Source organism: Neofelis nebulosa, chromosome 6, assembly GCF_028018385.1.
Source record: "Neofelis nebulosa isolate mNeoNeb1 chromosome 6, mNeoNeb1.pri, whole genome shotgun sequence".
NCBI lineage: Eukaryota > Metazoa > Chordata > Mammalia > Carnivora > Felidae > Neofelis > Neofelis nebulosa.
In genome coordinates this window covers 83,509,110-83,532,483 of record NC_080787.1, presented here as the reverse complement: position 1 = coordinate 83,532,483, position 23,374 = coordinate 83,509,110, and the positions used below count along the sequence as shown (strand labels likewise).

The window sequence follows — 23,374 nt, the reverse complement described above, 5'->3', positions numbered from 1 at the left end:
TAAAAGCAGGGTTTTAAAAAGTTGCTGTCATGTCTCTCATGGCCAGAGGCAACCACTCCTAACGAAGTGGAGCACACCCTTGCAAACATCTTGCTTTAATTATGTAATTGCACAGTTGTGGGGTCATGTTTTACATGCTGTTCGGTAATCTAGTTTATTTGACTTAATGATATAGATGATAGCTTTCCGAGGAAATGTATTTATTACTTATATTTCAATTTATAGATTTATTTTTAATGCTTGGTGTAACTCATCCTGGACCCTGGGCTGTGTCTGAAGTTTGGAGAGGATGCACTTGTCAGTCCCTTTCTAATCTCACTGTGAGCTCTTGTAGTAGTTTTCAGAGGGCTGTCATAATAAAGTACCATGGTCTGGGTGCCTGAAACAACTGGAAGGTATTTGCCAAGGTTCTGGAGGCCAGAAGTCTGCAGGACATGCGCCTCCCTTAGGCTCTAGGGAGGAACCTTTCCTTGTCTCTTTCTAGTTTCTGGTGGGTGCTGCATTGCTCTGATGTCAGCTTCTGTTATCATATGGCATTCTCCCTGCGTCCCTCTCTGTGTCTTCACATGCTGCTGTTTCTGTGTCTCTCTGTCCACACTTCCCTCTTCTCTAAGGACACCAGTTGTTGGATTATGGCCCATCCTAATCCAATATGACCTCATCTCATCTAGATTCCATGTACAAAGACTCTATTTCTAAATAAGCTCACATTCACAGATACTGGGAGTTAGGACTTGGACATATCCCAATTCAACCCACGATAGCCCTGTGGTAGCTACAGGACCCTAGAGGACTTCTCACTTAATTACTCTTTGTGTATTGGGAAGCCCAGGCTCTTCTGTGGAAAGCTTTTGTTCTACTTTCTGCCCCCACATGGCCACCATCTCCCTGTTCATCTGCCCCCCACACACCCCTCTGTCCCCAACATCAAACGTGGAGAAAGTTCGAGGCTCAGTCAAGGTTGTGTTAGTGTTTAGACAGCTCAAGCTTTCTTCACTTTATGTCCACAGTGCTTGTCCTCATCCCTTTCTTCCCTTTTCTGTCGATATGTATGTCCACAGAATTTTCTTTTCTCATATCTTCTTGGTAAGTTCAAACCAACTCTCTTTCTAAAACCAATTTTAAGAATGTCTTACATAACTTTTTATTATGTGCCACTGTTTTTTAAAAATATTTTTTCTTTTTTTATTGAGGGACAGAGTGCATGCATGCACACGCCCTCACGCACAAGTAGGGGAGGGGCAGAGAGAGACGGAGACAGAGAATCCCAAGCAGGATCTGTGCTGTCAGCATAGAGCCTGATGCAGGGTTCCATCCCACAAATGATGAGATCATGACCTGAGCAAAAATCAAGAGTCAGACACTCAACAGACTGAACCACCCACACTCCCTTTTATTTCTTTATTTTAGAAAGACAGAGAGAGCATGAGTGGGGGAGAGAGGAAAGAGGGGGAGAGAGAGAGAGAGAGACAGAGAGAGAGAGAGAGAGAGAGAGAGAGAGAGAATCTTAAGCAGACTCCATGCTCAGCATGGAGCCCAACATGGGGCTTGATCCCTTGATCCTACAACCCTGGGATCATGACCTGAACTGAGATCTAGAGTTGGGAGCCCAAAGGACTGAGCCACCCAAGCACCCCCAGAGTATACATTTTTAAGGATCCTGGTTTCTTCCTAGTGTTTCCAAGGCAACTCTCCCTGATTTTCTTCCAAGGAAAGGATAGTGGAATAGTCCTTAGCAGAATGAGGGCAACTCTCAGCCTTTCCAGAAAAACCTGTGCAAACCTAAGGAACAATGTGATTTGCTTCATGGGTGCCAATTTAAGTGTGGAAAATCTGACATGACTGGGTAAGCGCTGTGGTATGAATAAAGGATTGGGAGTTTCTGTCATAGTTGAAGAGTACTTTCTATTTATCCACTCCACTGAAAGCACCTACCTCATTGAAATAACCCAGGAACTTATATAGTAAACCATGCGCCAAGCTTCTAATGGACCCATCCTATTGCTCCAGCCTTTCCTTATTGATCCACCCCTTCCTTTCCCTGACTCAGTACTAACTTTCCATGCCAGCCAGTTGGGCTTTGTCCCCTTCCTCAGCAGCATTTTTCTGGGTGCAGCCTGAGGTCCTCCTGCATCCAAACCATCAGGGCAGTGTGCTTGACAAACAGATTTCTGGGCCCTCTTGCAAGCTACTGAGTCAGCATCCCAGGCTGGGCTGAGATGGGAGTGGGGTAGGTGTGTGCACACAGTTTCAGTCCACTTTATACATTTATACTGTCCTTGCCACCATCTGTGGTCCCAGTGATTGGGTATCGATTTTGTGGATCATTTGAAGCCTTACCATTTTAGTCTTTGTTTACAACCACTCATCTTGTGATGTATGTGGAGGTTGGCTCAGCTGATAATCTACAACAAAGGGAATAGTGATAAGATCCCAGCTCTGCGGGCTCCTGCCTCACTGGTATTGGAATCAATAAAATAGAACCAGTCCCCCCGTCTTAGGTTCCTGAGCTGTGAGTCCTCAGGAAATATGGTCCTGGTTTGCAAATAACAAATACCAAACAAGCAGCTAAACCTAGATCTCTCTACCTTTTCCCAAAGTGCTATGGAGAGAAATTAGGTAATATTGAATGAATAAATGTGTTTATAGGAGAGAGGGCTTCGATTTTAGAAAGGAGATATATTCTATTAAGTCAATGATCATTCACTTTGAACTTTCTGCTGGAGATGAGAGCAATATGGGGGAACCCAGGGAAGGAGTTTGTTTTTGCCTCTCTCACTGAACCTCACTCGCTTCCTCCTGTGTCCCCCAGGCTGGTACAACCGTCTGTACATTAACTTCACGTTGCGACGCCACATCTTCTTCTTCTTGCTCCAAACCTATTTCCCTGCCACCCTGATGGTCATGCTGTCCTGGGTGTCCTTTTGGATCGACCGCAGAGCTGTGCCCGCCAGAGTTTCACTGGGTAAAAGCATGTGATAAGGTGTGATAGGGTGGTTATTTTTTCATAACTGATCACTATAAAAAGAAAAAGTAGGGGCACCTGGGTGGTTCAGTCGGTTGAGCATCCGACTTCAGCTCCAGTCAATATCTCGCAGGTGACGAGTTTGAGCCCTGCGTCGGGCTCTGACAGCTCAGAGCCTGGAGCTGCTTCCGATTCTGTGTCTCCCTCTCTCTCTGCCTCTCCCCCACCCATGCTCTCTCTCTGTGTGTCTCAAAAATAAAGATAAACAGTAAAAAAAAAAATTTTTTTTTAAAGAAAGAAAAAGTAAAATCATTATTCAGAGTTCTTAACTGATTGGCTGCCAGAGCCAAAAGGAGCAGACTTGCCTCCTGCCTCTTGCCCTCACTGTTCCCACATTGCTCTCAGCTTCCTAGACTATTTTATGAAAACCACAGGGAGCTACAACTGCATCGGCTTTGCTCAAGTCATTTCAGAAGGAAAAGGCTTGTCTGGGGAATAGATGTCCACTACCAGCAGTGTTAGAGCTCACTACGTCGATGAATAAGACAATTCTGCAAATGCCAAAAACTTATTTTGTAAATACAAGAATTTTGTTTGTTGGCCTTGTTTGCATAGAGTGAGAGTTTGAAAGCAGGGCCTGTATCAGGAGACTTGGGGGGAGGGAAAGGGCTGTATGCCCTGGAGTTGTGGTTTTAGTCCTTGCAGACCCTAAATTCCAGAGTGAACCGTAACAGCTCATCGTTGTCAATCTGGACAAAATCAGGCTGGGCTCCCAGAAATGTGAGGGTTTAACCTGCAAGGCACAGGGAGGAGAAACTAGCATGCAGGCTTCTGGGAATTTCCACAGTCTTCAGAGACTTAACGTGGCCCAGAGAGAGAATAAAGGCTATTCCTTGTGGTGTGGGAAGTTTCCTTTAGTGGTGTCCTTTACTCACTGTTTCAAATTCCACATCTGGATGGGTCCTCCGTGAAGCCCTGCTGATGTGGTCAGCCATATCGCAGAGACCCAGTCCCCCAAGGGGCGTAGAATGAAAGAGGACCAGCAGTGAGCTGGCCAGGAGGGGGGCTGCCTGCTGCCTGTGGGGCAGATCCTCAGCATGGATGTTTCCATGCCCCGGGGATTTCTCGTTAGATTTAAGAGATGGAGAATATAACATGGTGACTCAGTGGACTGTGGGAGCAGTTCTGTACCCTTGTCGGCGGCTGAACTAGAGCTGGATGTTACAGGTATCACCACCGTGCTGACCATGTCCACCATCATCACGGGCGTGAACGCCTCCATGCCCCGCGTGTCCTACATCAAGGCGGTGGACATCTACCTCTGGGTCAGCTTTGTGTTCGTGTTCCTCTCGGTGCTGGAGTACGCAGCCGTCAACTACCTGACCACGGTGCAGGAGCGGAAGGAGCGGAAGCTCCGGGAAAAGGCGAGACAAGTTTCATTCATTTCCTGTCCTAGCTCAAGCTACTGGTTGGATGACAATGGCAGGAAGGAGGGTTGTGTGTAGAAAAGGGCGATGTTTATGCAAAAGGAGGGAGATCTATTTTAGAGTAGGTTCTAGCTTCTACCACAAAGGATCCCAGAAAGCAGAAAGTCTTTAGATCAAGACTAGGAACAGGAAGACTTGGATCCTTAGGTCCAATTCTGCTACTTATACTGGGCTTCCGTTTCCTCATCTGTAAAAATGGTATAGCTGAACCCTCACCTCGCCTTCCTCCCAGGGTTATTGTAAAGATCTCATGAAGTAATGTATATAAAAATTATTTTGAAGCTATGGGGTTCTAGAGTATCTAGTATAGTATAGTATCTAAAGCATCTAGATAGTATAGTATCTAAAGTGTCACTGTTACTATTGAACATGTTTAGGGACGGTGCCTCCATGTCCTATGACCAGACAAGGAGAGTTCTAGAGTTGAACATTCCTGTGTTTATCTGCGCTCTGACCCAGTGAAAATTCAGCCACATACAACTTTAGCCTTTAGACTCATTGGAAATACTATGCTATATACACTGCACTGCAGTATATTAACCCATAGCATGAGATACAGTGGAAATGAGAAATTCAGGCAATGTGCATAGGCCTTTGGCACAGGGAGGGAAAGTCAATTCCTTTCATATTCAGACTCTCATTAATCGCAATAAGAAATAAAATGTCAACTTGTTAACCAAATCATTGCTCATCATCGCACCAATCGAAATGGGCATTCTCCTAAAAGGTATAAAGATCAGGGGATATGAAAATCCCACATTTATGCATGTCTAGGTGGCTAATAGCTCCTTAACATAAGGGACTTTTAAATTTTAGGAAAAGAGGATGTGTTACCTTTTCAAAAATAGTCTTTCAATGCCCACATCATATGTGTTAAATATTTCTACACTACCTCCAAATAGGCTAAATCGTTTAAGAATTTATTTTTAAAATTCTATTCAAACCTTTTCTACTTTAGCATTTGAGTGGCATTCACTCAGATTTTCAATAATCTGCGCATCGGTCATTGTCAAATGATTTTGGATTATATTTAAACATTTTTGATTTATAATCAAATGAACTTTCCCATATAGAGCTGTTGAAAAGAATAACAAGCCTTCACCTGACAAATATGGGCTCATGAATTGTTGAATGGTGCCAGCTAGAAGCCCACTCTTTGCTGACTCAAATTTTGGAAAGAAGTTAAGTGAAACCATTTCCTTCCTTAAAAAAAGCATTGCAGGGGCGTCTAATAGGCTGAGTTGGTAGAGCATGTGACTCTCCATCTGAAGGTTGTGAAGTCAAGCCCCACACTGGGCATGGAACCTACTTAAAAAATAAAATAAAATAATAAAAATGCATTGAAGGCACCATGACCTTTTATGCTTTAGAATAAGGACACTTTCCTACCTAGTCATCTTTTGATTCATGCACAAAGAGGTGGAGACCCACAACTGGAATGAGAATGCGCAGGTTTAAAGTTTTGACTCTGGTGCTAGCTATGTAATTTCAGGAGAACTATATAGCCTCTCTGTGTCTTCGCCTCTCTGCAGCTGAGAGCATGTGAACTCAATCAGTGATTCTGGACCCCGGCTGCACAGTAGAATCACCTGGGGAGCTTCGAATTAATTCGTTTAGAGTGGAGCCTGGGTGTGGCCATTTTAAAGAGCTCCTGGATGATTCCAATATGCAGCCAGGGCAGAGAGTCATTGGACTGAGTGATCTCTGGAGATCCTTCTAGTTCTGCCTTTCTGTGGTTCTGAGTAGCCAGAGGGCTTTGCTCTCGGCCCAGGCCACCTCCTCTGCATCTCCACAGGGTCTAGACATGCCTGCCACCTCTCTTGTGTTTGCTGCCTGCAGTTCCCCTGCACGTGTGGAATGCTTCACTCAAGAACCATGATGCTGGATGGAAGCTACACTGAGTGTGAGGCCAACAGCCTGGCTGGGTACCCACGAAGCCATATTCTGACAGAAGAAGAAAGACAAGACAAAATAGTGGTCCATCTGGCTGTGAGCAATGAATCCAACTCCTCTAGGAAGAAGGGGCTTCTGAAGGGCCAGATGGGTCTTCGCATCTTCCAGAACACCCATGCCATTGACAAGTACTCCAGGTTGATATTTCCTGCCTCCTACATATTTTTCAACTTAATTTATTGGTCAGTGTTTTCCTAGAAGCCCTGAGGCTATGCTTGGGAAAGGACATAGACATCTATGGGGCCTGGCTAGCCATCTGCACATGGACCTGCTGACCACTCTTCCCTCACCAGATGGAGCAGCTGCCCCTGGACCACCAGATCCTGGACCACGATGGCAGTACCCCCTCTCAGAGGAGCCCAGGAGCCCTCCAGCTCCCTTTTCCCTGACCTCATGGGTTTGCTCCTCATTAACGGTGTGTTCTGTGTCCTACTTCATGCCTCATTGGGACTGTCTTCTTCTGTTCTTGTGTGTAAACAAGAGCACAAGAGCCCCCCCCCCCATAAAAATGACTCAAATGCCTCCTAGATATTCTGATACCCTAAGGAAGCCCAGGATTCAGTTGTGAAGGGACAAGGAAGAATAAAGGGCAAGCTTAGGGGCTTTATGGATAAGAGACAGGAAATAGGATTCAAAATAGGAATTAAAAAATATGTAAACCCATATAACTAGATTAAGTGCCTACCTAGGATGAAAAAAAAAAAAGCTCAGCTCCCTGATTGGAAATGATTTGACCTGTGTGAGTCTGGCAACTCACAGGATTTTGCAATCCATTCAATCATTCGTTAAATATTGAGCACCCACCTTGTGCCAGGTACTGTGAAAACGAACAAATAGAAGTCTCTTTTCTCAGAGAACTTCTCTAAGCTTGCACTCATCCTACATATGGCAGAGGGTACTTCTGCCCTTCTTTCTCTCCCAGCCCCCACTTACCCCATGGATCTGTTCTGTTTGCTGGTGCTTTTACTTCTATGTCTGTTTAGAAAAGCACTTTCTGTCTCCTGTGAGGCCCTCCTAAGGCCAGCTTAGTACTTCTTTCTTGGAATCTCCATTCAGGGCAAGTATAGTATTGGGGAGAAGGCCAGGGATTTGAGAATGGGTGATAACAGAACTTGGTCTTGGAGAGGAAGGAGCCATGAGTCTGCTGTGGAAATGTGTTCCACATGCCATCCTACCTCCCTTTCTGGGCTTCTTCCCCAGCAGACAGATGACCTCAGTAATTCCTGTGTCTACCCCTTCCCCCACCCCAAGGGTGGGCAGAACTGCCCCTGCACCCTGGAATGATTTCTCCTTTCCACAAGGAATTGACTTTCCTCTAATGTGGCTAAGCTCAAATTAGGAAAGCAATCTGATTTATTGAATCTATAGTAAGTTGTGAATGACCATTCCTCTTAATCCTATTTTAGGTGTTTCCTAGTTAACTCAAGTGAACCTCTAATTAGCAGTATTTATGGAAATATAAAGGATATGATTTTGAGAAGGGGGCCTTTTCTTCAAATCACAGCACTTGGGGGGGCGCCTGGGTGGCTCAGTCGGTTAAGCGTCCGACTTCAGCCAGGTCACGATCTCGCGGTCCGTGAGTTCGAGCCCCGCGTCAGGCTCTGGGCTGATGGCTCGGAGCCTGGAGCCTGTTTCCGATTCTGTGTCTCCCTCTCTCTCTGCCCCTCCCCTGTTCATGCTCTGTCTCTCTCTGTCCCAAAAATAAATTAAAAACGTTGAAAAAAAATTTTTTTAAATCACAGCACTTGGAATCAGAGGGCTGATCTGGGGAGTAGGGAGGGAATGCCCAGCTCAGATTTCTTGTTTAATAAAAGAAGTTGTTCTGCTCTGTCCCCTACCTGCTGCCCCTTCTACCTTCCTGCTCAGGGTCTGAGCATCTAGTCCTTTGGTCACAAGTATACAAATGGTACAGGAAGAGAGTATAACCCTGCCTTAAATCAAGTGAGCTCTGGCCTGTGGAGTCTGCTTTGCAGCTCCTGACTTCCAGGGGCAGAGCTTTTTAGTTCCTGAAGATTAGAGCACAGGTAGGTACCAGAGCCTCCTGAAGTTTCAAGTCAAGGGCCTGTACATCCCTGATCTTCTCACTTCTCCCGCACCACAACCGCCATACGGTTGCCCTATGCATCTCCGCTTCTCTGGTCCTTCCTTTCGTCAGTTACCCACCCATTTCCTCTGTTCCCATACCCATTCCTTGTGTGATCCTGGTCCCAGACACCCCTTTGCTTTGCCACTCCACTGTCCCTGTTGAGACCCAGACTCACCATCTCTGGCCACCAACCCTACCAGTACAGAGGCTGTGTGATCAGGACTGGGATTTGAGGAGTTAAACTCTCGACAGGACAGCCTCCAGGCAATAATATGGCATAGATTACCTTGGGCAACTGCGAGTTTGAGAGGTTCCCAAGACTACTCTCAGGTTTAATAATTCACTGGAAGGACTTTCAGAACTCAGAAGAACCATTATACTCACAGTTATGCTTGGATGTGGCAAAAGGATACAGATTAAAATCAGTGAAGGAAAGCGGCATTTAGGGCAGGGAGCAGGAGAGACCAGGCACAATTTTTAACTATTCTCTGTCAGTGAAATCATGCAGTTAGTGCTTATTTCTCTCAGCAATGATGTTTGACAATATGTACCAAGTATTGCCAACGAAGAAAATGTACCCAAGTCCATCAAGGTGTGCAGAGTTTTTATTAGGGGCTGGCCAATGCAGATACAGCTAACTGCCCACCTGGCTGACCTTAGTCTCGAGCCCTTTCAGAGGTTGAGCTGACAACTCTTATCCTTAGGCCTCCATCATAAATCACACTGTTAGTATAGACTATCTGGCTTGACCCAAGGCTCCAATGTAAAGACTCTCCTATTAGGCAGTATATTCCAAGGGCTTAGAAATTACCTCCAAGGAGCTGAGGCTGACACAAACACTTTCTTTTGTCAAGGCTAATCCTTTACTGCACAGCAATCTTTGTAAATTACTTATTGTTAATGCTGATCGCTGGGTTGCTATTATAGATTCATGCAACAAACATTTTAAACATGCCTTGCACTGGGATGTTTGAACTAAGAACAAGCGTTAGTTGCAGCTGTCAGAGAGGGTATGCATATATAGAGGACAGTGTACACAAATATCTACAAGTTAAAAAGTGTTAAATGCTACAGTAGTGGTTCAAAGTGTAATGGGAGTGCAGAGGAAGGAGAGAATGATTTCTACTGGGAACACTGGATCTCATGGAGAAAACACCCCTGAGCTGCCCCTTGAAGGTTGGAGATTTGGAGATGAACATGCTAGACGCACATCGCACATGTAGAAAAGTACGTACTGGATCTGTGCCATCCAATATGGTAGCCACTAGCCATGTAGCTATTTAAATTTAAGTTAAAAGTACGGTTCTTGCCACTGCACTAGGCACATTTTCCAAGTGCTCTTCTCAATTGCCACGTGTGGATAGTGCAGACCTAGAGAATGTTTCCACAATCACAGAAAGTCCTGTTAGATAGTGCTGCTGTGGATGAAGGGGTCAGCCTGAGCAGGGGCATGAGAGCGGCAGGAAAGTCTGGGGCTGCACAGTGTAAGGTTTGTGGGACAAGTCATCTGTTTTTGCTGGGTCCTAGGCTATGGGAAGAGGAGGTGAAAGACCAGCACTTTCCACAACACTAGGGTCATGGCAGGCTTCCCCCATGCCAGTGCCAACAAGGACAGCGCCCCCTCCCTGGAGTTGTCTGGCCCAGAACCACTGGGTTTCCTAGCCTCGTGGACAGATGAAAGATGAAACTATGAAAAACAAGGATTATTGGATGGTACAGGGCATCTGGACTTGTTTAGAAATTTTTACTCTCTGTAGATTCTCGTAGGCCACAGTGCTACTCAAAGAATAATTATGCTGTCATTAAATAGATTGCTGTAGTTGTCTTATTTAATCCCAATACTGCTCTGCTTCTGACTATGTTGTCTTCATAAATTGAGGCTCATATAACATATAACATATAACATGGTAGCCTCAATCAAAAAAATAAAGATGTATTTTAACTAGCTTACATATTTAACTGGAGTTAATAGTTAATAGTATGATGTTTACAATCATAAATAGCATTTTATCATGTAGAATCATAATATAATGACACCACTGTATTTAACACTGCCTTACTGCAGTGTAACACAGTCTGACTCTACTTAAGAAAAGTAGAGAATTAAAAGGAGGTAAAGAAGAGACAATAGTAGGGGTGTCTGGGTGACTCAGTTGATTAAACATCTGACTTTGGCTCGGGTCATGATCTCCTGGTTCACAAGTTCGAGCCCAGCGTCAGGCTCTGTGCTGCAAGCTTGGAGCCTGGAGCCTGCTTTGGATTCTGTGTCTCCCCCTCTCACTGCCCCTCCCCCGCTTGTGCTCTGTCTCTCTCTCCCAAAAGTAAATAAACATTAACAACAAAAAGAAGAGACCATAGTAGGAGTAGAAAACAGGAACTAAGGAAATGTTGAGGACATGGAATGATTCACTCTAGAGGCAGGAAGACAGCAGTAAACATGATTGTTAGCAGGGATGCTTGAATGATACTTTATTTCACTGACTCTAAGGCACCATTGATGTAAGATGCACCCATATTTTACGTACCACCAAGAAAGAAAAAAATGCTATGAATTAAATTACAGCATGCTAGTGAGTATGAGTCCTGATTTCACCAATATTAAATTGTGAAAAAATATGCATGTTGGATAAATGAAATAGGTATTATACAAAAGCTGGTGATTGGACATACTTCTTTGACACCACAGAACCAACATTTATTATGCACTTGTCCTCAGGGGCTTGTGCCTGGGTGGGGGAATGGGGTGATGGCAGATACAGAAATAAATGGGCAACACCTTTCAGTGATTAAGAAGTTTACATTGCAGTGGATGTGTTTCAAATTTTTTTCTTTTAACGTTTATTTATTTTTGAGACAGAGAGAGACAGAGCATGAACAGGGGAGGGGCAGAGAGAAAGGGAGACACAGAATCTGAAACAGGCTCCAGGCTCTGAGGTGTCAGCACAGAGCCCGACGCAGGGCTCGAACCCATGGAGCGTGAGATCATGACCTGAGCCGAAGTCGGACACTTAACCGACCAAGCCACCCAGGCGCCCCAGCAGTGGATGTGTTTCAAAGGAGAGAGAGAGATCATAGAATTTGAGGAATAAATGCTATTTGTGGTAAATTCTGAGCAATGGATAGATATAATTTCAACTGGTAGAAAAGGAGAGTGGGGATGGTAACATGGCAGAAGGAAAGCTGAGCTGTTCAGGAGACAGTGGGCAGATACCCTACCAAATGTACAAAAGTCTCAGGTTCCCATCTTTCTAGTTCCATGACCCTGATATCAAGAGTCCTTTTAGGTTCATTCTGCTTAGAATAAACCTGGGGAAGAGATTTGTCTGGTCTGGTCTGGGCCACACATGTTGAAGATGATCAGAGCTCTGTGTTAGAAAGTTAGAAGGTTTAGAAAGTTTAGAAAGTTAGAACTCTTCAAAGACATTTTGATTTGGTTCAGTATTTTTGTAAACATCTGCAGAAGGGAGAGCAGGAATTCAAAAAATGGAAAGCTGCGTAGTCTGAGGGAACCAATGAGGGGGAAAAACAATGATAAGTATAGTGGAGAAAGTTCACATTAAGTTCAGTTATATGTGAGAGCCACAGCCTGTGTGCTGACATTAACAGAGACTGGGAAGCCAGGGGAAAGAGCTATTCCCTGTGGAGGGTGAGGAGTTTGGTCCTGGCAGACAAGTGGAGATGTGAATGAAAGTTATAAACATTGGTCTGGGGCTGGAGGGAGGTAAGGCTCCCTCTTAGATGCTCAATGAAGCTCAAAGCTCAGTGAAGCTGTCAGAGTGGGTGGAGCTCCAGGAGCAAAGCAGAAGAGAAGAAGTCTGCAGACAGGAGTTTAGGAGTTTATTTTTAGGTGGGAAGAGAAGGACTGATCAGAGAAGTAGGATACCCAGAAGACTGTTGTGCTTTAGAAACTGGAAGAAGGGAGACTCTCAAACGGAGGAGGGTACAGCTGGGGGCAAATGCTAACCATAAAAATAGAGAAGGATAAACACTGTGATCAGACATGGCAAGATGGAGGCCAAAGGCTTGGTGGGATCAAGCACACAGGGAGATGTTAAAGAAGAGGGACCTAACTATAAGTGATTTAGGGAGGTAGAAGGGAAAAGGCTCAGAGAATTACTGCTATTTATTATGGAAAGAATATTTTAGACTCTTGTTTTCTTGGAGGATTTAAACATAACACAGTGGCATACCTGGCCTGAATGAGGATTGTGATCTCAGTGGTTGGTTTCCCAAATTATTATATTGGAATTTAGGGGACCGGTCTGAAAACAGTGTTTATAACCTAGTTGCCAGGTCTGTGGACCAGCAACAGTCTCGAGGACTTGTGCCATCCTCTGTTCCCACATGCATGGGGCGGGCACCACCGGAGACAGTGTGGCCACTGCTTCAGCCATCAGGGAAGATAGAACAGATGTTAAAGCAACCTCATTATGTAAAGGGCCAGGTATTGAGTGCATTCTCTTGTGCTTGGCACTGTGGTGAGAGTGGATATGTGGTTCCCAATTCAATTCTCATGTAAACCCCGCTGAGGTGGGAAGGATTGCCCCTACCACATACCCACCAAAGCGTGCTGTCTTCCATAATTGTGTTCAATACATTTAGGTAGGTGGACTTCGTGAAGCAATTATTATTTCCCATAGTATTTTCAGGAAAAAGGGCAATTTATTCCCTTACTTAGATGGGCAGAAATGAGGTTGGAAAGAGTAGAAAGAAAAGAAAACCCAAGCTGGTCTGGGTTGTGCTGAGACATGTGGGCATGGGAGTCACCCCTACACCCAGGTAGAAACTTAGAGTCAACTAGGACACGTGGCTACCTCTTGAGGTTGGAAGCTGGCCTGTGGGACCTGCAGCTATTCAGGGCGGCCAGGGCGAAGCAGTATGGGTTTCTATCACTTACGCTGTTATAGGGAAGGAAAGTTTTCCTCGACCCTCTTAGAGTCCCTGGCTGAGTCTGCAAGTGAAACTGAAAAAGACAGAAAGATAAATAGGAGAAAAGCATACATGTTTATCTAATGTAAGTCTCATGTGACACCGAGGATTTGAAAAGAAATGAAGGCCCAAAGAAATGGTTAAACCTGAGTGTTTTTGTGCTAGATTTGATGAAGTGTGAAGCGTCATGGGAAGATATGATAGGACAAAAGGTATGAGGTAAGTGTAGTAAATGGGGGTGGGGGGATTTAGCAAGCCTTGTTTCTTCAAATTCCTTCCTGTGTCCCTTCATCTTTGGAGATAAGGGTGCTCCTTTCCTGTGGGTGTGGAAAGGGCAGCTGTCACATAAACGTTATGACTTGCTTCAGGGGACGGTCAGAAAGTCCGTCCTGCACAAGCCGTTTCTCAAATTCCTTACTCTTGAAATAGTCAATAGGTTATAGTTTGGGGGTTGCATGTCCCGTTTAAATGGTACAGACCAGCATGATTCATAACCCCACCACCATAGACCTCTTCTTTTTTCCTTTCGTTGCAAAAGAACAGACAGCTGTGCTTGTGGGATTAACACTGGATTGGAAGCAGCTGATGCCCCCACCCCCACGCGGTCACTAGGAAATGTGGCAGGAGTTAAAATGGTTCCCACAAGGAAGGCTGTGTGCCCAACCCGTCCGAGGGTGAACGTGCTGGCCGGTTTGCACAGAGACCCAAATCCTGTGCCAGGAGGCTGCATTGTCCCAGCCTGTCCCACCCCCGGAGTCACCGGTGAGCATCTGCATGGGTAGTATAAAAACATTCGCCATTAGCAGATTGGATAAAGCACTCAATCCTCACCCTCAGACCTTCAGATGTCATTACGAAATGACATTTGGGTCAGCCATTGAGAACATTAGGTTTGGGATTTATTTTAAAAGAGAAATTGAAAGATAAACCTCGGCTATAGTAAACCATTGTTTAATCTAAACCGACCAGGTTTGTGGTGGCAAAGCTCTTCTCCACCCTGTCCATTTACCCCAAGGCATCCCAGATTCTGCAGTGCACATGAATAACCTGGGGGGCTTGTTAACATGCACACTCACATCCAGTAGGTGGGGAGGGGACCCAGGATCCTGCACTCCCAGCAAGCACCTGGGAGATGTTCCAGCTGCTGGTCTGCAGACCACGCTTCAAGTGGCAAGGCCTTAGAGACCCCTGCTCATCATTTAAAGTTGAGCTTAAATGTCACCTCCTCTCTGTTGATTTCCTGACATCCTCTTCCTTCCCAAAGCAGAATTTATTACCACCTTACTGGCATCCTCCAAGCATTTTATGCATTTGAGCATTAAGAAATTTCCTTTATGTTGTGATTATCCTCCTTAATCCGTGCTTTCCTAGCTCTGGCTAATGGTAGTCACCTGGGGAGTTTAAAAAAAAGAAGTCTCAGTGCCTAAGTCCCACTACCCCAAGAGTTTCTGATTTTATTATGGTCCCCACTCTTGTAGCCAGGGCAGAGGGGTATCAGAGCACCTGGCTCCGGGGTTCCCACACAGACCAGGTTCCGCCACTTGTCACCGACAAAACCCAAAGGCAGAGAAATGAGTGGTGGTGAAGAAGAAAGGAGTTTATTTCAGTGAGGCCAACACCGAGAAGACAGCAGACTAGAGTCTCAAAGACTGTCTCCAAAGTGCTGAAAATACTTCCAGGTTTATAGGAGAAAATGTGGGACAAAGGTTGGTGGGAAAGTGCAGAAGGGCAGCGAAGATCAAATTGCACATTGTCCTGGAGTCAGTCGGAGTGGAGTCTCTTGCTGGCTCAGGGCAGTGCTTGTTGCCTCAGGGGGTAGTTTCAGTTCCCATCAGAGGATGCTCTGCCTGCAGGGTCTTTTGCCTGAGTTAAGAGATAAGCTGGAAAGAAGAACTTAATCAATTAGAAAATACAGACCAAGGTCAGAATGGAGGTAGTTGAAGTCCTCTTTCACTCTCTGTCTCTCTTTTAAATAACACTGATGCTTTTTTTGAAGACTGATACTAAAATCTGAAATAAATTTCTTTGGTAGAGTATTGTCTCGACTTGGTTTGCATGGTTTGCAAACTGTGGTCCCCGGGACCCAGTGGGTTCTCTGGGGGTGCTTCAGGGACTACTCCAGGGGTGAGAGATGAGAGAATAGGAATGAGCAGAGGGTGTGGGGACAAGGCAATGGACCCAGCCAGAGTGGGGGAACAGTAAGGAAGGAACAGAAGCTCATCCTTCCTCTTTTCCCAACAATTTTTTCATCCTGCTCTTGGGCAAAGCAACCAACACAACAAAGAAGACAGCCTACTGTAAGCAAGTGCCCAGTGCTTTAATCTTTCCAAGAACCCCATGAAGTAGGGTTCACAGAGGAGATAAGAGGTAAATACGTCAAGTTACAGGGCCAGTACTGCAACAGAACTTCTGACCCCAAGTCCTTTCACTTGGCATGGTTCCCTGCAAGAAAGCTGTGGAGTCTGAGACACACAGGCCCCCAGGGAAGCCTCAGTCTTCTCCCATCGGCACTGCTCCGATCAATCCTGAAGGTGCCTGGCTTGTTGGTGGCACAGGTGGAAGGGAGGTTAGAGGTGGGAGGGGCAACTAGGCACCAACCACCCACAGAACTTTAGGTTTCTGCACTGACATCATATCTGCCCAAACTATTTGGAAAAAGCTTCCAGCCCTGGGTCCTGGTCTTCTGGCCTCCAGCCTTCATGCTTCACCCACTTTTTCCCGTCCCCATCACCTCTCCTCTTCCTTAAGAGAGCACCACTGCTCACCCTCCTGGAGGAAGCTGGCAGCTGTTGGCACGAGGGCCCCATTTCTCCCCTGATGTCTGCTCTGCCATTGTAGGGTTGTAGAGTTGAACATGGCCACAAACCTTTTTCATTCCTCCTATGAGCAGAAAGAGTGCATGTAGGTGAAAGCTGCAGCAGAAGATGCCATCACAGATGTAATGAGTCCTAGAATGTAAGCTCCACAGGACAGGGATTTCCATCTATATTCTTAATTGCTGTCTCTCAAGGCATAACAGTGTTTGGCACATGGTGGATGCCCAGTAAATACGGAAGGAACGAATGAAGTACCCACTATGTGCTAGACACTGTGCCAGGGGCTTTATTTACACTATGCCATTTCCTGTTAGCTACTGAAATATCCTACTCGTGTTCAGTGTGGAGGCGGGAGGCTGGAGATTCCGTGAATGCATTTTGCTAACCATCTGACATTGAGCAATGTACTTAATCTCTCTGAGCTTTAGTTTCTCTGTCTGGGGGGAAAAAGATGGTAATTCTGGCATCTTAGGGTGGATGTGAGGAGTGAGTTAACCTGTCTGAAGCACTCAGCCCAGTGCCTGGCCCAGGAAAAATACAATGTAGGCAAAGGAGAGGAGTCTACCCTACCACCCTACCACCCTAAAATGCCCTACCACCCAAAATATCAGTTCCATCTGTGATTGCAATCATTTCTTTCTTTTTTTTTTTTTTTTAACATTTATTTATTTTCAAGAGACACAGAGCATGAGTGGGGCAGGGGCAGAGAGAGAGTGAGACACAGAATCCAAAGAAGGCTCCAGGCTCTGAGCTGTCAGCACAGAGCCCGACGTGGGGCTCGAACACACAAACCATGAGATCATGACCTGAGCCAAAGTTGGCCGCTTAACTGACTGAGCCACCCTGGTGCCCCTGTGATTGCAGTCACTTCTTTTTTTCTTTTTTAATTTTTTTTCAATGTTTATTTATTTTTGAGAGATAGAGAAACAGAACACAAGTGGGGGAGGGGCAGGGAGAGAGGGAGACACAGAATCCGAAGCAGGCTCCAGGCTCTGAGCTGTCAGCACCGAGCCCGATGCGGGGCTCAAACCCACGAACCATGAGATCATGACCTGAACCGAAGTTGGATGCTGAACCGACTGAGCCACCCAGGTGCCCCTGCAGTCATTTCTAAAACAACAAACATTTTAATACTAACCTGATCACAGAGTATATAAAATTCTTCGCAAGAGAACCCGGTTTACATTTCAGCCAGCCATTTTCATCAAAAGGGTAGATGAAAACTTTGTCATGGATCAGTTCGTGGTTTGGGGGACCACTTTCCTTTTTTAAAATGTTTATTTTTGAGAGAGAGAGCATGTAGGGGGAGGGGCAGAGAGAGAGGGGGACAGAGAATCTGAAGCGGCCTCTGTGCTGACAGCAGTGAGTCCCATGCGGGGCGTGAGCCCTTGACATGGAGCCGAAGTTGGGCGCTCAACTGACTGAGCCACCCACCCAGGCACCCTTTCTGTGAGGAGGATTCATTCTTCATTTTGCAGATAAGAAAACAGACCCAGGGAGGTTGAGTAACTTGCATACTGGCAGACAGCTAATTTTCAAAGGAAAAATGCTTACCCAGATACTCTCTTCTGCCAGTTACAGAATTTAGTTAATACTCCTCAAATGACATGAATTGGTAATGGCATGTGACTCGGGTTAAGACTTCTCCCTTTGTCTGGAGATTCCATCTTCTCAGGCCTGTGACCCACGGGGACACCTACAAATGCCCAGACTTTGGTACTTCATGTGTTTTTTCTGAAGTTGGAAGATGACATGGGTCACCTCTCAGGATTCTTCACTCAGTCATGCTTTTCAGAGTTTCCTAGAGCATATCTCTGGCCTCAGGAAAACTCCTTTGAAAAAACTGGCTTGGTGTCATTGAATACTATCCAGGTTTATGCATTTGCTTTTAGTGACTTGCTGAATGTCACCTACACCAGTTTCAGTTAGATTCAGCTACATGTAAAGAACATGGCGTTAAAAAGAAAGAAGCCCACAAGGGGCAGTCCAGAATGCTCTAGTAGCTCTGTTCCACGTAGTCTCATGAAAACTCAGGCTGTTTCCTGCTCACTGCTTGCTCCCCTTAGAGTGTGGCCCTTGACCTCATGGTCCAAGATGGTGCTAGGAATCCTAGCGATCTTTCTGCAATTGAAGAGGCAGGATGTATGCAAGGGGAGGAAGAAGGAAAAATGAAGCATGCCAGCTATCTTTCAAGGAAAGTTCCAGGGGGCTGTTGCACACTTCCCCATTGGCCGGAACTTGGTCTTATGGCCGCATCTAGCTGTAGAGAATGCTGGGAAATGTGTTTGCTCGGAATAGACATATACCTAGGTAAAAATAGGGTATTCTGGAAGAAAAGGGAAAACACAGAGTGTAGGAAAGAGCAGTTCCTGCCATACCACCCAAGAACACAGCCAGTTGTTTCCATGAAGCCCCAGCTGAGAACAGTTAGGAAGGTCATAAGAAAAGACAAAATGTTCAGTCATTGCCTCCTCCCTTCCTCTCACCCAGATACCTTCTTGTTCCTATTCTCAAGTGTGAAGCAGGGCAGAGATACATGGGTCTTTCTAAAGCATTGTGTTGATGCCAGGAGCTTCTGTTACTACTGAGCTCAGAGACTTGGAATGTTTCTATGCCCAGAAATAGGACCTGGGAACTGAGTCCCTGCCATCGTTTATTTTGAAAGAGGGCAGGAGTTTTATTTCCTCCAACTCTGCCAAATTTAGGGACAAGCAAATGGGGTTAGCAAATCTGAGGCCATTCTCCTTGGGATAGGCTGTGAGGGCCTAAAGCCCGTGCCCTCACTAACTGTTCCACCTGTTTGCATGACTGTTGTCTCCAGGGGCTGAGCTGGTCTGTCCCCCTCACACTCTAAGGGGCCTCGAATACTAGAATCAAGAGAACAGAACACCCTCCAAGGTGATTATCAGTCTGAGATTGTTTTCCCAGGAATAATGAAGGGTTTGCCCTGAGTCACCCCCCCATCCTTTTGTTAACAGTAGTACATTGTTTTGAGATCTCCTGCTGGCTTGAAGGATGTAAATGTGACACAGAGGAGAGCTTCTTCTGAGTTTGAATAACTTTAGAAATTGAGTCGATCAGCAAATATGATATAAGTATATTAAAAATAAGAGGGGCACCTGAGTGGCTCAGTTGGTTAAGCATCCGACTTTGGCTCAGGTCATGGTCATGAGTTTGAGCCCTGCGTGTGGCTCTGTGCCGACAGCTCAGAGCCTGGAGCCTGCTTCAGATTCTGTGTGTCTCTCTCTGCCTTTTCCCTGCTCCTGCTCTCTCTCTCTCTCTGTCTCAAAAATAAACATTTAAAAAGTAATAATAAGAAAAATAAGAAAAATACCAGAGTGAGGTTAAGTAGCTGGAGTCTATCGTTCTGGAGCTTCTTTCTTAATAAAAGAAACAAGACTACATTTAAAACAATGTATTGTGAATAACAATGTGTTAGTTAATGCGTTAGTAATTTGGACCATTTGTGTGCCTGTGATTCAAGTTACTGCCTACCTTAAGGTCATAATGTCCAAGAACGAAGCCATCTTTCATTTTCTATAATCCTCTTCTGTTCTTGTCTACTTCATGTTAATCAATAGTCCACATGAATATGGGCATCTACATGGTTGGCATGTCTAGTCATATCTGTATTTCTGGAAAAGCTACCTTTTAATAAACTATTAATGTGTAAACTACCTACAGCTGACAGCTTTTATTGACGTATGTTTTACATGCAATGAAATGCGCAGATCTTAAGTGTATTGTTTAGTGAGTTTCAGCAAGTGTGTATACCCAGTAACCCACCTTCCTATCAAGAGACAGAACCTTTCTGACAAATCTTATGCCTTACTTCCAGTCAGTCCTTATGTCCACCTCCCCCTAACCTCACAACCACTGCTGTGGGTTCTATCACCACTGGATTTGTGTTGTCATTTCTCAAACTTCGTATACATGGAGTCATAAGGTATGTACTCTTTTGTGTCTGGCTTTTTTCATTCAACATCCATTTCTGAGTTTCATTCATGTTGTTGCAAGTATCTGTAGTTCATTCCTATTTGCTGCTGAGTAGTATCCCGTTGTATGAATAAAGCATGATCTCTTTATCCATTCTCCTGTTGATAGACATTTAGATCATTTTCAGTTTGAGAAGTAAAGCTTTCTATAATAATTATAATAAATAACTTAAATAAATCTGTAAGTAATAAATTTGTAGCTTATAAATAAGGAAACGGACAGGTGTGTGTGAGTATATTCTTGACTTATCACAGAAACATGCTCATCAAAGATACTCGACTAAATCTCTGAGGCACAAGCATGCATCTGGAACCGTGCTTTGGGTGAATGAGGAGTTTGTGGAAGATGGGAGGATGAAGGGAACAATTACCAATTCATGAACTTAAAAAAAGTTTATTTCTTTTTGAGATGGGAGAGAGGAAGTGGGGAGCATTCATGAGCTTAAAGTGTTTATTTTTGAGAGAGAGAGAGAGAGAACAGGGGAGGGGCAGAGGGAGAGGGATACAGAGGATCTGAAGCGGGCTCATGAACCATGAGATCATGACCTGAGCCAGTTCAAGAGTCCGGAGTCAGATGCTTCACTGACTGAGCCACCCAGGTGCCTCAGAGAAAGGAAAAGTAACCGCCCAACGTGGGGCTCGAACCCACGACCCTGAGATTAAGAGTCTCATGCTCTACCGACTGAGCTAGCTGGGCAGTTCATGTGCTTTTGAAAAGTTGTTGTCTTCCAATTGCAATCAAATGAAGGAAGTAGGCTTGGTCTGAAAATGCTTTACAATTTAGAAATGAGTCACTCCTGATTAATTGCTCCATTTTACAGTGGAGAAAATTCTTGGACTTTTAGTTTTCTTTTGTGTAAAATGGAGGCACTAGTTTTTACCTAGCCTACCTCGCAGGGTTTTTTGTTGTTTTTTTTTTTTTTGAGAAGCAAATGAGAGAAAGCATACAAGGTATCTGTCAGCTTAAAGCTCTGTGTGAGTGCAAGGTGGTAGTGTTGTCTTTGACAAATTCACACGGTTTTCCCTTAAAAGCTTACGGTGGAATATTTCACATGTGTCATGCATGTTTTGTTTATTCACTCATTTACCTTCCTATCATTCCCATTTTATGGATGAAGAACTCGGGGGCCGGACAGGTCTACCTCTCAGAGGCCACACAGGTATAAACGGCATAAATGGGATTTGAATCCATAGAACTGGCTCGAATCTGAGCTGTTACTATTGTGCCATCTGCCTTTCTAAAAACATGTCATTATACCTCCTCCTAGCAGCTCACTTTACAGTAATCGTCTTCATCCACCGCCTTTATTTCCTTGTGGGAGGGTTGCTATATCCAGATTTGTTGGTAAGTTGTCTCCAAGATATAACAGAAGGAAACTGCAAGTTTGCCTAAAATCTTACTGATTTCCCATTTCGGTCTTCCTGGAGGTTTGTGGTGAGACTGCTGGGTCAGCCATATTCTCAGCGAAAACTCTGCATTTATGAGATAATCAGAACCACCCACAGGATGGAACAGATCCTGTGAGCTCCTACTTTCCCAGGACACACAGTTTGGTGCCCTGGTGAGGTGGGAAACACCCTGAAGCACTGAATGCTAAGAAGGAAGCATCCCCATATCCAAGACCATTTGGTCATTTACTGGCATGTCTATCCTCACTGCCTGGACATTTGGCCTTGCTTCTTATAGACCCCTGTACTTCAGGCTGCACCCCCTTCTGTCTGAGACGCTGTGGACAACTGAGTCAGAAGGCACCTTGCATTTCTGGGTGGGGACTGGGGAGAGGGGATGGACAGCACAGCATTTCTTTTTTCTTTTTTTATTTTTTAAATGTTTATTTATTTTTTGAGAGAGAGAAAGAGCATGAGCAGGGGAGGGGCGAGAGGGAGACAGAGGATCACAAGCAAGCTCAGCTCTGACAGGGAAAGCCTGATGCAGGGCTCAAACTCACCAACAGTGAGATCACAACCTGGGCTGAAGTGGGACGCTTAACCGACTGAGCCACCCTGGTGCCCCTTTTTCTTTTTTCTTTTAAAATTACTGGGGACCACTCCTTAAAAAAAAAAAAAAAAAAAAAAAAAAAGAGGGGCGGGCACCTGGCTGGCTCAGTGGGAAGAGACTATGACTCTGATCTCAGGATCATGAGTTCGAGCCCCACGTTGGGTGTAGAGCTTACTTAAATGAATAAATAAATAAAAACTTAAAATAAAATTCCTGGGGACCACTAATTAACACTTCCAAATTGATCTGAAAATAAAGTTCAGTTTTTAAGCAAAATGATCATGGTTATCTAAAATATTACATGTCCCTAACACTGAGGTTTCAGAATGTGAGTTGTGGAAATTCTAAAGTTAGGTGAAATTTAGCAACTCCTGAAACTGAATATTCAACCCGAGAAGAACAGGCTGAGAAAACCACCTGTGCTGCTTTTTTTAAGCATTTTCTGCAGAAAAATTAGAAGTAGGAGTTATGGCCCCCACAACCACATCACCAGGGATTGGCTATCTATCTTCAGCATTGACTAAAACAGGAAATTACCAGTGGTACCTAAATGGAGCTAATAAGAACGAGAACCTCCTACAACTTTGTAGCCACTTGGAAAAAGCAACCCAAACCAAATTACCCATCTGGATCTGTTTTCTGTTCATAAATGAGGTAGATGAACTTGGGGAGCACCAACACCTCCCCCCAGCTGGAATGGTCATGATTCTATCCATCAGTGACCAAGACATGATTCTATCTATCGTTGATCAAGGACTGCAATTCTCCACTGACCTGTGAATTTATAATCACATGGGAGCTATCCTGGATGTTCTCCTGCTGGAATGGCAGAGTATGGAGCAAGATTTGGGGTGAGTTCAGAAGCCCCTAAGGAAAGCCCAGCATTGGCCCTCAGAGGGCAGAAAGTGGACACAAATCTACAAAAAAGCATTCATTTCACTGACTCTTAAGGGTCTCCAGTGTTTTTTCTCTCCTTAAAGCAAAGAACCAAGTCATTTGAAAAACTGGAGACAAATGAATACACTCTGAAGCTAGCCATTTTGTTTTTATTTTTCAACAGATTCAAAGAGACAGTGGAATTTATGTTAATTTATTTTAAGAAATGGTATGCAACGAAAGTTAATCTGGGAGTCAACGCAGTCAC

General features: G+C 44.8%; 2 protein-coding genes and 1 non-coding gene across 5 annotated transcripts in view; 2 read left to right on the top strand and 1 right to left on the bottom strand.

The window, feature by feature from the left end:
• The window catches only part of GABRR2 (gamma-aminobutyric acid type A receptor subunit rho2), a 41,915-nt gene extending 35,001 nt beyond the window's left edge, over window positions 1-6,914 (top strand). For all 3 annotated transcript variants that reach the window (XM_058734696.1, XM_058734697.1, XM_058734698.1), the window contains 3 exons: window positions 2,813-2,965; window positions 4,193-4,389; window positions 6,292-6,914. In XM_058734696.1, coding sequence (XP_058590679.1) covers window positions 2,813-2,965; window positions 4,193-4,389; window positions 6,292-6,603 — 662 coding nt within the window. In that variant the 3' untranslated portion in view covers window positions 6,604-6,914. The remainder of the gene's footprint in view (window positions 1-2,812; window positions 2,966-4,192; window positions 4,390-6,291) is intronic.
• A 13,941-nt stretch (window positions 6,915-20,855) lies between these two features.
• On the bottom strand, window positions 20,856-20,928 carry TRNAK-CUU (transfer RNA lysine (anticodon CUU)). Its single transcript has one exon. It is a non-coding gene; the product is annotated as a tRNA-Lys (tRNA).
• Window positions 20,929-22,884: 1,956 nt separating this feature from the next.
• Window positions 22,885-23,374, top strand: part of GABRR1 (gamma-aminobutyric acid type A receptor subunit rho1) — a 37,158-nt gene continuing 36,668 nt past the window's right edge. Inside the window, exon 1 of the mRNA XM_058734695.1 lies at window positions 22,885-23,081. Within this exon, the coding sequence (XP_058590678.1) occupies window positions 23,023-23,081 (59 nt within the window). The 5' untranslated portion in view covers window positions 22,885-23,022. The remainder of the gene's footprint in view (window positions 23,082-23,374) is intronic.